General features: G+C 37.6%; 1 protein-coding gene and 1 pseudogene across 4 annotated transcripts in view; one reads left to right on the forward strand and one right to left on the reverse strand.

Moving 5' to 3' along the window:
* GLG1 (golgi glycoprotein 1) overlaps positions 1-12,796 on the reverse strand; it is a 158,205-nt gene that overhangs the window by 66,794 nt on the left and 78,615 nt on the right. For all 4 annotated transcript variants that reach the window (XR_010727036.1, XR_010727035.1, XM_066242350.1 and 1 more), the window contains exon 2: positions 1,409-1,441. Coding sequence is in view for 2 of the 4 variants with exons in the window: in XM_066242350.1 (XP_066098447.1) it covers positions 1,409-1,441 (33 nt within the window). In the remaining 2 variants the exon portion in view is untranslated. The remainder of the gene's footprint in view (positions 1-1,408; positions 1,442-12,796) is intronic.
* Positions 5,940-7,872, forward strand: LOC136313040 (abl interactor 1 pseudogene; annotated as a pseudogene).

Consider the following 12,796-nt stretch of genomic DNA (forward strand, 5'->3'; position numbering starts at 1 on the left):
ATATATACACATGTTTAAATGACTGATTTACGTTGACCTGGAATGCTGAGGTCGCTGGTTTGAGGCCCCGGGCTTGCCCGGTCAAGGCACATGTGGGAGAGTTAATGCTTCCTGCCCCTTTCTCTCCCTCTTTCTCTCTCTTCTCTCTAAAAAAATCAATAAATATTTTTAAAAGACTGCTTTAGTCTAACTGGTGGTGGTGCAGTGGATAAAGCATCAACAGGGAACACTGAGGTCGCCAGTTCGAAGCCCAGAGGTCTCCAGCTCTGAGTGAGGGCTCATTAGTGTTGGGTCACTGGCTTGAGTGGGGAAACTGTCCACATGATCCCAAAACTCCCCAGCTTAAGCCTAAAGGTCACTGGAATGAAAAGCCCAAGGTTGCTGGCTTGAGAAAGGGGACACTGGCATGGCCCCAGTCAAGGCAGGTTGGGAAACTCAAGGCATAACTCAAGTGAAAGCAACTATGAGTTGCATTCCTCTCTCTCTGCTCCCTCTTTCAGAAGCAATAATCAATGCACAAATAAAGTAAAAGCAGGCCCTGGCAGGTTGGCTCAGTGGACAGTGTTGGCCTGGCATGCTGACATCTTGGGTTTAATTCTTGGTCAGGACACATGTGAGAAGTGGCCACCTGCTTCTCTTCCCCTCATTCTGACCCTTCCCTCTCTTTTCTCCTATCATAGCCAGTGGTTCCAGTGGTTCAAGCATCAGCCCTGGGTGTTGAGGATAGCTCAGCTGGTTCCAGCATTGGCCTCAGGTGCTGAGGATAGTTTAGTTAATTCGAGCATCTACCCCAGACGGGGGTTGCCAGGTGGATCCTGGTCGAGGTGCATATGGGAGTCTGTCTATCTCCCCTCTTCTTACTTAAAATAAATAAATAGATAGATAGATAAATAAATAGTGAAAGCAACTATGAGTTGATGCTTCTCACCCTTTCTCTCTCTCAAAAATAAAAAACTGCTTTAATAAGTTTTCTTATTTATATTGCTATCTATAAGAGCAGTTTAGCAAACCTTTTCTGCAAAGGGCCAGAGAGTAAACAGTTTAGGCTTTGAGGAAACTACAGTCACTTACGTAACTATTAGATGATTTTATGATGACTAAATGAAAAGAACTTTAAAATACATTAATTTATTTTGTAAACTTCATAAGCACAGAAACAATTACTTCATATGGTAGCTGTAGAAAAACTTAAACGTAAGTATAGAAATTTTACTTGGCAGAACTTGCTGGTTTCTACAGGGAAAGGGTATTTGTAAATTTACCATGGTCTGTAAAAAAAGTTTATTATCTTCTTTTTACGATTAAAAAATTTAAAAAACATAATGTTCCCAACAACAACAGAAAAAGTGTCCAAATATTTGTCATCATATATAGCACATAGAGCAAATTATAAGAAAATCATACTTACATGATTACAATCTGAAGAAATTTCATTATCAGGCTAAAAGGAAAAAAAAGAAGAGATGATGTTTTTTAAAATCTCTAATCTCAAGTTTTCAAACACCACCAAAATAAACTCAAAACAATAAATCTGAATATTCAACTATATATGTTTTTTCATTAATATAAGGCGTAAAATGGGGCTTATATAGCTTTAAGATTTCTGGGGAGAAATACACCAAGAAAGTAGATGAGATATAATCTCTTCCCAATCAATGTTACCATCTGGAAATGGAGAAAATGAAGAAGAATGTATTTGTAATAAAGCAAAGTGGCATAAGGATCCTTATACGACACTTCATAATTCTGAAAGCTAAAAAGGATCAGGCACAAAAAGGGTGTCCTTTCTTTAAAGAAAATTAGGTATTTAAAAAGCAGGCTTATTAGAGAAGACAAAAAAGATTCATCAATTATTTAAAAATTAGTCTCCTGTCACCATCAGGAGAAGCCAGGTGACAGGTACATAGGACTTCTATGTACTATGTTTGTAACTTCTATGAATCTATAATCTTTCAAGTCTATAATTAAAAACAGAATTTATATATATTGCCATGAATACATTTATTTTATAAGTCAGATACATGTACCAGAAATAAAATAAACTTTTTAAAAAAATTTTACAACACTGCACGTTATTTAATGTACATTTGCAAAGCAATAGTGTATTTGCTTAATATTTTTACAAAGTAAATATACAGTAGAAAAAGTCTGAAAGGATTTAATCAGTTTCAAATGGCCATGAGGTTCAGATAAACCAATTTTAAATAGCTTAAACAAACAGGTGTTTTTGATTTATGGGTGGCTTTTTTGTTTATTTTTTTTTTTAACTTTCAATTCCGTGACAAAAAAGTTTTGAACTTTCAATTCCATGACTAGGTTATGCTTAATACTGCACATAGCTTTGCAATACACATCTCCTTTAATTTCCTTGTTCATAACATTAAAGGAGATACAATACATATCACAACAATACATATCATAATAAAGCACCATTTCCTCTGAGTTTCTATAGCATTCCAACCTGCTCAAAGTGAATTCTGTGTCTTCTATGAAATATTACCAATGTAGGTTGTAAAAGGTGTCATTTTCAAAATAAAATTTTTCTATTTAAGAATAAATATAAGGCAAAAAGAAAATAATAAATATTAACAAACTGAGCAGTCACACCTAGCATCACTGCAGGAAGAAAAAAGCTTCTAGGGAACTACTAATTCCACTGCAGGATTTAGTAGGCATCAATACTAATATAAAAACTCATTTTTGTACTTAATAAGAAAATATTGGCCCTGGCCAGTTGGCTCAGTGGTAGAGTATCAGCCTGGTATATAAATGTGCCAGGTTCGATTCCTGGTCACGGAACACAAGAGAAGCAGCCATCAGCTTCTCCATCTCTCTACCTCCCTATTCTCTCTCTCTCTTCCCCTCCTACAGCCATGGCTCCATTGGTTCCAGTAAGCTGACTATCTCAGACACTAAAAATAGCTTGGTTGCCAAGCAACATCCCAAAATAGGAAGAGCATCAGCTGGTAGGGGGCTTGCCAGGTGGATCCCAGTCCAGCAAATGTGGGAGTCTGTATCTCTGTCTCTTTTCTTCTTACTTAATAAAAAAAATGTTATATTAATACCGCTTTTAATAAATTGCTAATCATACAATTATAACATAGCACCTCTGAACTATACCCCTACTTGTCTAAATAACAATAGATATTTTAATGTCTTTTCTGCAGTGCCTTTCTGCATTTCTGAAATCAACCTCCACACTAAGAGTTAATCCAACTTAACTCTGTCTCTCTACTTCAATTCCAAGTGCTTAATTTATATCTCTTAACAGCTTACTAACAAGAATGCTTTCTGTTTAGGCAGTTTTCTACTTTATCCCCCTTTAATCCTTCCTTTAAATTTTTTCAATCAGCAATTCTACTTCTTTTTCAAACAAAGCATGTAAGGCAACTAATATTGCTATCATTTCTACTCATATTCATTTCTACTAAAAAATAACTTTAGATTAAAGAGGTATTCTTGAAAAAAATTCAGATCTTGGAGAATTTTCAAAATATAGTAGTCAAATAACATATGTTACCTATGGAAAAATAGTGTTGTCATGTTTACAGTCCAAAAGAACCTATAATAGCACATTTATAATTGTTTTAATGGCATGCTTCCCTACAGTGGTAGACTGAATTATTTCCATCAGTTTTTCACTCTTTAATATGATTTGATATCCAGATCCTTTGCCCTATAACTCTGCACAGCCTTCTGCTGTGGAGTGAGCACACATAAAACCTGCTCCACTGACGTTAGCCTAGGCCACTCACTGACTTGCCTTAGCTAATGGGATTTTACCAGACATAATAGAAGCATAGACTTTGAATGTGCTTGGGTGGTTTGACTTGTACTCTCGCACTCTTGAGAAGAACATGTCCAGGATGCTGCTGGTACAAGAAGATAAATGGAGCAGACCTAATCTAACCCCTAGCCCAGAGCAGAGCCATCCCAACTGACCTGCATAGCCATGAGCAAGAAAAAGAAATATTTATTATTATAAGTCCTTGAAATTTTGAAGCAAAAAGGTGACTGATATATCTGTCAGGCAAATTCCAACACCTTTATATTGCAATTGGTAACAGTGATCTAATTTAGTGAATTTTATTGGTAAGTACAAAGTAGTGTACTTTTTATGAAAGAATGATGTAATTCACAAAGACACCAAAGAACTCTAAACTGGGAGACCAGCATTTGGCTTTCATCTATTTTGTTATTCTGATTTGCAGTTGACAATAAACTTATTTTTTTTGTTCTAGATTTAGTTTCACTACTGAGAATAAGAAGATGACTATAGAAATACAACAACAAGGTTATGATGTTAACACACTGATAATCATAGAACTGAATAGCTACGATTTCTAAGTTAATTGCAAATAATTTTTTTAATTTTTTAATTTTATTTATAAAATTAACTTTAACATGGTGACATTGATAAATAAAGAGTACATGTTTCAGGTAAACATTTTTATAGCATTTGAACTGTTGATTATGTTGTATACCCATCACCCAAAGTCAAATCATTTTCCGTCAGTTTATAAATTGCAAATAATTAATTACAAAAATTTAAAAGGGCCTTTACAATCAAAGGAGATAATACTGGCCCAGAACAGCAATCTTCAACCTTTTACATCTTATGGCACACATAAACTAATTACTAAAATTCTGCAGCACACCCAAAAAATATACTTTTTGATTATCTGACCAAAAAAAAAAAAAGGTATAATTTTGATTCATTCACACCAGACAGCTATTGTGTTGGCTGTTGACATTTTTTTTCTATTTGAGGGAAAAAGAGGTCAGTGCCACTGGCTGAACAGTTCAGTATTACTGCACGCTTTAAAATTTTTGCAGCACACTGGTTGAAATTCACAGGATCAGAAGAACAGAAATCTGCAAGATATAAAATATAAAAGCAGTACACCCAAACAGAGGGAGCATGAATAACACCAACACAAATTAACTATACAGAAAGTAGAAAAAGAAAATGCTATGGTTTAGTACTCAGCCATTATTTGGTAAGACACTAAAAGACAGAAAATTTTAATTATTTATTTATTTTTAGAGAGACAGGGAGGGAGGGGGAGAGACAGAAACATCACCCTGTTTCTGTATGTGCCCTGGCCAGGGATCAAACCGGCAACCTCTGGATATCTGGACGATGCTCTCACCAACCAAGCTATCCAGCCAGGGCAAAGACAGAAATCTTAAGAAACAGAAACAGATGTGGGTGCTGATATAGGTGTTGTTCTCAGACTGGTATTGTTCTCAAATGGGTATTCCTGTGATACCTCAATCAAATCATTTAATCATTAGACACAGTATATCTATTTCCACAAAATTGTAAATGGAGATAGACTTGATTATCCTTACTCATACTAGATGAATAATATGAGAAATAAAATCCGTAACTGCTACGGTAGAATAGGGCTAAGGATGTTTTTTCCCTTTTGTTAATAATCAATGAAATGCTACTCTGAAATGACTCCACTAAATGAACCAACAAGTACATACAGTACTGAATAGTTACGATGTTCACAAAACTGTGCTAAGCATTGTTGTTGGATACAGAAGATAAGACATTGTCTCTAACCTTGGGTACTTTATAATTCAGTTTTAGAAATGAAATGGTGTAAGCTACACTGCTCACAAAAATTAGGGGATATTTATAGCTTCATATTCATTTTAAAATACTCGCTCATTTTTGTAAGCAGTATATTAAACAGGAGTCAGGGCTTGAGCTGGGTCCAAAGGATTAGACAAAAGAATGATTTCCAAAGACAATGCAAGTTAGATGAGCCCCCAGTGCTCAGGAAGAAAATAATAGAACCTCTCTTAAAAAAAACTCATCCAATACCAGGCGGGAGGGCGGGTAGGCGGTTTGTATCCGGGCTGTGAGGTGCTCGGAACCTTCGCGGACCTTGCTGCCTCTGTCTCTTTAACGCGAGAGGAAGCGATGCGGGGGGGGGGGGGGGGGGGGGGGGGATGGCAGAGCTGCAGATGTTACTAGAGGAGGAGATTCCATCTGGCAAGAGGGCGCTGATAGAGAGTTACCAGAACCTGACCCGGGTGGCGGACTACTGTGAGAACAACTACATACAGGCTACAGACAAGAGAAAAGCTTTAGAAGAGACCAAAGCCTATACAACCCAATCCCTAGCTAGTGTTGCTTATCAAATAAATGCATTGGCCAACAATGTACTCCAGTTGTTGGACATCCAAGCCTCTCAGCTTCGGAGAATGGAGTCTTCCATCAATCACATCTCACAGACCGTGGACATCCATAAAGAGAAAGTGGCTCGAAGAGAGATCGGTATTTTAACAACAAATAAGAATACATCAAGAAGTCACAAAATAATAGCACCAGCAAACATGGAGCGACCTGTAAGGTATATTCGAAAACCTATTGACTATACAGTTTTGGATGATGTGGGCCATGGTGTTAAGCGTGGAAATAATCAGCCCACAAGAACTGGCACACTGTCGAGAACAAATCCTCCTACTCAGAAACCGCCCAGTCCTCCCATGTCAGGCCGAGGGACGCTGGGACGAAATATTCCTTACAAAACTCTGGAACCTGTTAAACCCCCAACAGTTCCTAATGACTATATGACAAGCCCTGCTAGGCTTGGAAGTCAGCATAGCCCAGGAAGGACAGCTTCTTTGAATCAGAGACCGAGGACACACAGTGGAAGTAGTGGTGGAAGTGGAAGTCGAGAAAACAGTGGCAGCAGCAGTACTGGCATTCCCATTGCCGTGCCTACGCCTTCACCACCCACCATTGGACCAGTTGCTGATAGTCCAACTCCACCACCACCACCTCCACCAGATGACATGCCCATGTTTGACGACTCCCCACCTCCACCACCACCGCCTCCAGTGGACTATGAAGATGAGGAGGCTGCAGTAGTTCAGTATAATGACCCATATGCAGATGGGGATCCTGCTTGGGCCCCCAAGAATTATATTGAGAAAGTTGTGGCAATATATGATTATACAAAAGACAAGGATGACGAGCTATCATTTATGGAGGGTGCAATCATTTATGTGATAAAGAAGAATGATGACGGCTGGTATGAAGGAGTCTGCAATCGAGTGACTGGTCTGTTCCCTGGAAACTATGTTGAATCAATCATGTACTATACTGATTAACTTGTTTTGCTTTTAAAGTAGGTTCTTATTATTACTCAGTCATACTGTGGGACTATTAATGGTTAACAAAATTGTCTTAAAATATGCCCATATTTTCAGGACATGTGGTTTTATTGGTATAATTGAATGTCTACCTGTAAGCATAAATCTTTGAGGCAGTTTGTATATTGCTAAACAGCAATTTATACAAGAGCCTGTCCATAACTGATTATGCTTATATACTTAACACAATGTTAACTTTATGACCAGCTTAAATATTCTCGGGGTATGGGGGTATATTATTTAACAAATCATGATTCAGATTGCATACATGTTTCAGTACAACACGGTTACTAATGCTATGTCAGATTAATATTAAAATCAGAAACAAATTCTGGTGCTGGTCATACATTTTGTTTAGACTCTCATTTTTGAAATATAGTGTAACTATTTGTTTAAAGCATGCATACAAATTTATGTATTGAAATATACTTTAAAAAATCCAAAATGCTTCCAATTTGTGTAATACTTTCTTGGAGCACTCGTTACTTAAATCTCTTGAAAATGAATTGAGTCTCTAAGGTTTCCATGTGCAACAAAACAAACAAAAAGGTTATCTGTAATGTTGTAATTTGTACCTAAGTTTTTTAATGCGTGAATTTGCATTATAAATTTTTCCATTAATAAATACATAAGTGAACCAAAGGTTTTGTCCTTTACTTCACTGATTTGCTTTTAAAAAATAAAATATACTGATTTATTGCAAAAAAAACCCAAAAAACTCATCCTAGCCTGACCTGTGGTGGCGCAGTGGATAAAGCGTCAACCTGGAAATGCTGAGGTCGCCGGTTCGAAACCCTGGGCTTGCCTGGTCAAGGCACATATGGGAGTTGATGCTTCCAGCTCCTCCCCCTCTTCTCTCTCTCTGTCTCTCCTCTTTCTCTCTGTCTCTTCCTCTCCTCTCTAAAAAAATGAATATAAAAAAAAAAACCTCATCCTAATTTACATTTTAATTTTTTATAATGTCTATGTTGGAATAATTAACATATTATGAATAACTACATAACTACTAAGGGTATGCTTAATAATATTTTCAAATGATAAGAACATAATCAAGATCAAGGATTAAGAGCTGAAATTTTTCTTCTTATCATATTACAAGTTCTACCCCCACCCCTTCAAATCAGAGACAAAGTGGTGGCTCTTGGCCTGTGTAAGCATCAAATCAGAAGCTCAGCTTTGTCCCATTTTAGCTGTTCTCTATCACTTTAGAGATAGAAACTTGGACTTCAAAAAGAAGAATCTCTTATATCAAGTATTTCCTTATTGGAAATAAAATAATTGTCATCTTAACAATAAAAAACTAAGCAGAAAATTTTATATAAAGCTTCATATAAAAGAAAAGACTGCTTAAGTTGCTATTAGTATCAATAAAGAAATTATGAGAAACGAAAATGAGAACATGACATATCCCCCAACCCAACACAGCAGTGACTAAAATGAAGAAACTTTGTTAATGCTGAATAAATTATCCAACAATACTGCAAAGGAGATAAGCACTGAGTACAGGGCCACACCTGCCTAACTCCAATCAAGAATGTGACGGCCTGACCAGGCGGTGGCGCAGTAGATACAGCATTGGACTGGGATGAGGAGAGCCCAGGTTCGAAACCCTGAGGTCTCTGGCTTGAGCGTGGGCTCATCTGGTTTGAGCAAGGCTCACCAGCTTGAGCCCAAGGTCGCTGGCTCGAGCAAGGGGTCACTCGGTCTGCTGTAGCCCCCAGTCAAGGCACACATAAGAAAGCAATCAATGAACAACTAAGGTGTCGCAATGAGGAATTGATGCTTCTCATCTCTCTCCCTTCCTGTCCCTCTCTCTATCTCTGTCTGTTACCAAAAAAAAAAAAAAAGAATGTGACAGATGTTAGCAGGAAATAGTGAAAGTTGTCACTTATTTGAACTGGTGCTACATTTATTTTCACAACATGATGGCTGTAAGATAAACGGTAATATGTTCAATTTTATAGATGAAGATATTAAAATACAGAGAAATTGAGTAATGCGATGACAGGTACATTCCTAGGAGACAATAGAACCAGAGTTAGCTAATGATAGTAAGTGGCAACTTACACTTACTGTGATGTTTTCCATTTGGTACCTCCTCCAAAAGGCTCGGTAAGTCAGGATGAGCACAGTAATTGTGGGGGGGGGGTGGTGGAAACTTTTGGAGGTACAAGAAAAAGAAAGGTAGACAGAACGAATAAACAGAACTAGTGCTCTAGAGCAGCAATTTTCAACTGGTGTGCCGGCAAAAAATTTTAAAACATGCAATATTTGACTGTTTAGTCGGGGCACTGACCTCTTTTCCCTTAGTCAAATAAAAAAATGACAACAGGCAACAAAAGCCATCCTATGTGAATGAATCAAAATTATACCTATATTTCTGTCAGGAAAAAAATATATTCTTTGGTGTACTGCACAATTTTAGTAATCAGCTTATGTGTGCCATGAGAGGAGAAAGGTTGAAAATCACTACTTGTGATTTGACAGACGTATGATGAATTTAGATGTAAGCAGCCTACATCAACTAAGGATCTTGGTTTAGCCCTTGAATAACCACAGCAAATAATAAAAAAAAAACTTTTCTTAGTTCTCTGGCTTTTCTAAATCAATGATTTAAATATTTTGGGGCCCCTGGCTAGGTAGCTCAGGTAGTTAAAGAGTGTCGTCTCAACATGCTGAAGTTGTGGGTTCGATCCCCTGTCAGGGCACATAAAAGAATCAACCAATGAATGCATAAATAAGTGGAACAATGAATCAATGCTTCTCTCTTCGTTTCTTTATAAAATCAATAAAAATTTTTAAAAATGTTGTGTCTTACTGTACTTTAATCTCCTAGATGGGTAAACCAAAGCTGAAACAGTTGATTTTAAACTTAAAACTCCTAGTCCTTTCTTTAAGTTTTGTAAATTCATAACTGGTTTTAAGGACAGAAACAGAATGGTGGAAGAACAATAGATGAATAGGAGCGGTCAGCTAGAGGAGTGCTTGTGGATGGGTCACGAAACTTCTCCTGACCCCTGAGGACACGCTTGGAACTAGAACAGGGATTTCTTTCACCTAGGATCCGTGAACAGACTAGGAGTGAGAATATCTTAAATCTAAACAAACTTTTGTATGCGAGTATATTTTTCTGACAAGAGAATCCATAGCTGTCATGATAATCTCAGTAAGATCCATAAGAAAAGATTAAAAAACAGTGATCTAAAATGATTGATTCTTTTTATTTAATTTTATTTTTTAAATTTAAGTGAGAGGAGGGGAGATAGAGAGACAAACACCCACATGCGTCCCAACTGGGATCCCTGACCAGGCAACACTTGTCTGGGGCTGATGTTTTGCACTTCAACTGATCTGTGGCCAGTTGAGGGGTTTTATTTGTGTGGTTTTTTTTTTTTTTTAAGATTTATTGATTTTAGAGAGAGGAGAGAGAGAAAGGCAGGGGAAGAGCAGGAAACATCAGCTTATAGTTGCCTCTTGCATGTGCCTTGACAGGACAAGTCCACAGCTTTGAACCAGCAAACTCAGCATTCCAGGACAAATGCTCTCTATCTACTGCGCCATCACAGGTCAGGTTGGTTGAGATTCTTTTTAAAAAAATAATTAATTAATTATTTTTATTGATTTCAGTGAGAGAGGGAGGGAGAGAGAGAGACAGGAACATCAAGCTTTTCCTATATGTGCTCTGATCTGGGATCAAACTGGCAACCTCTGCACTTCGGCATGATGTTCTAACCAACTGAGCTGTAAGGCCAGAGCTGGTTGAGATTCTTTTCAGCTTTATGAGTCTTAAAATCTGAGATGTGGAATATAAAAATAGAAATATTTCTTGAATTCCACATCTTTTAATGTTGGTAATTTACATATTATAATTTTGGTTTCCTTCTTCATCTTAATCATTTTCTGCTGTCAAAGTCACAGCAAACAGGTTTCAGGATAAATTACTGAAAAGCTTGAGTCTGAATGTTGAACCACCACATTCATTGAAGGGGATGGTTTGTATAGAAAGTATAAATAAGAGTCTGGAACTATGCTTTTCCCAAGGTAAACAAACTGAATTAATGAGTCTGGCAGGAGATATTAAAGGATTCACAAAACTAACTTGGAAGTTGTCCCAGTTACTGAAACAAAAATTCTTGGGAGTTGGATTATGTCTAAAATATAGAACATTTTAGACACTTCAACTGAAGTTGAACTACCCACCAGATCACACCTAGTACTAACTTAAGTTCTGTTTATTAAACACAACAGGTTCTGTTTATTAAGCACAGGGGAGAAAACAAACAGAAAACGTCAATAGTATCATCAGTACTTTCATGGCCTTGCAAAAATCTGAAGGCTGGGCAACAAATCAATGTCTTCTGATTAGAGACATTCTGCTGCAGTATTAAGTAAATTCTTCTGGGAGTTTATTCATGAAGAACCTGGTAAACTATATAAACAAACCATTTATTAACTTGGCCCAAACTACCTGCCCACCAAAAAAGCAAAGTCAGTATAATATAGTTAACAATGTTAGATAAATGCAGTCTTTTAGTCTTGATAAACTTTCCCTGAGCAATTATAAAGTGAAGCTGAACTCTTAGTCATAATTAAGTTCCTTTTAGTGCCTTATTCTGGACTCAGAATTAATTTTTATTTGTACCCAGAAATAGCTTCTAAGTATTTTTACCAAAAGGACAGTGATCAACATGAGCTTTGTGCCCTTCAACAATGTTCTGATTCACTGAAGAGCTTTTCTTTTTTTTCTTTTTCCTAAGTGAGAGGCGGGGGAGATAGAGAGACAGAGCCCTGCACATGCCCTGACCTGGATCCACCTGGCAACCCCTGTCTGGGGCCAATGCTCTACCATCTGGGGCCATGCTCGAAACTGAGCTGTTTTTAGCACCAGACACGAAGGTTCTACTGAGCCATCCTCAGCACCAGGGCTGATGAGCTTGAGTCAATCGGGCAACGGCTGTGGGAGAAGAAAAGAGAGACAAAGAGAAGGGAAAGAGATAGAGAAGCAGCTGGGCACTTCTCCTGGATGCCCTGACCGGGAACTGAACCTGGAACATCCACATGCTGGGCCAATGCTCTACCACTGAGCCAATGGGCCAGGACCAGAGCTGTTCTTTTGTATATTCTTTCGCATTCATCCATCTTTTCAAGAAAGATATACAGGTTTAGTAGGAGATTGCCAAAAGGTATGAGATAGAGATTCCAGATGCTACCTCTCAAGTAAACTGTGATAAAGGAAATAAAACACAAGTCTGTACCTAAGCATCATACAAGCTGAATATGAAGTTTGTGGGCATATGGGAGGGCCTGATATTTTCAAGAATGAAAGAAGTAACACCATCCCTTAGGAGCCAGATGATAGAAAGGAAATCAGAAAGTCTAATGGAGGAGAGTACATTTGAGTTGAACCTTAAAAGGAGGTTGTGATTTGATGCTGTAATGCTGTGTATGTTGAGGAAGACAAGATGAGGGCTGTGAGTTGGAAAGGCACATTCTGGGCAGAGGGCAGGACTTGAGTGAGATAGTGAAGAACCTATAGTTACCACTCTTAGTTTTTTTTATTTGGCATCGCCTAATATGTGATGGGATAACTACAAAGTTTTTTTTGTTTGTTTGTTTTTTC

The sequence above is a fragment of the Saccopteryx bilineata genome, chromosome 9 (assembly GCF_036850765.1).
Source record: "Saccopteryx bilineata isolate mSacBil1 chromosome 9, mSacBil1_pri_phased_curated, whole genome shotgun sequence".
Classification (NCBI taxonomy): domain Eukaryota; kingdom Metazoa; phylum Chordata; class Mammalia; order Chiroptera; family Emballonuridae; genus Saccopteryx; species Saccopteryx bilineata.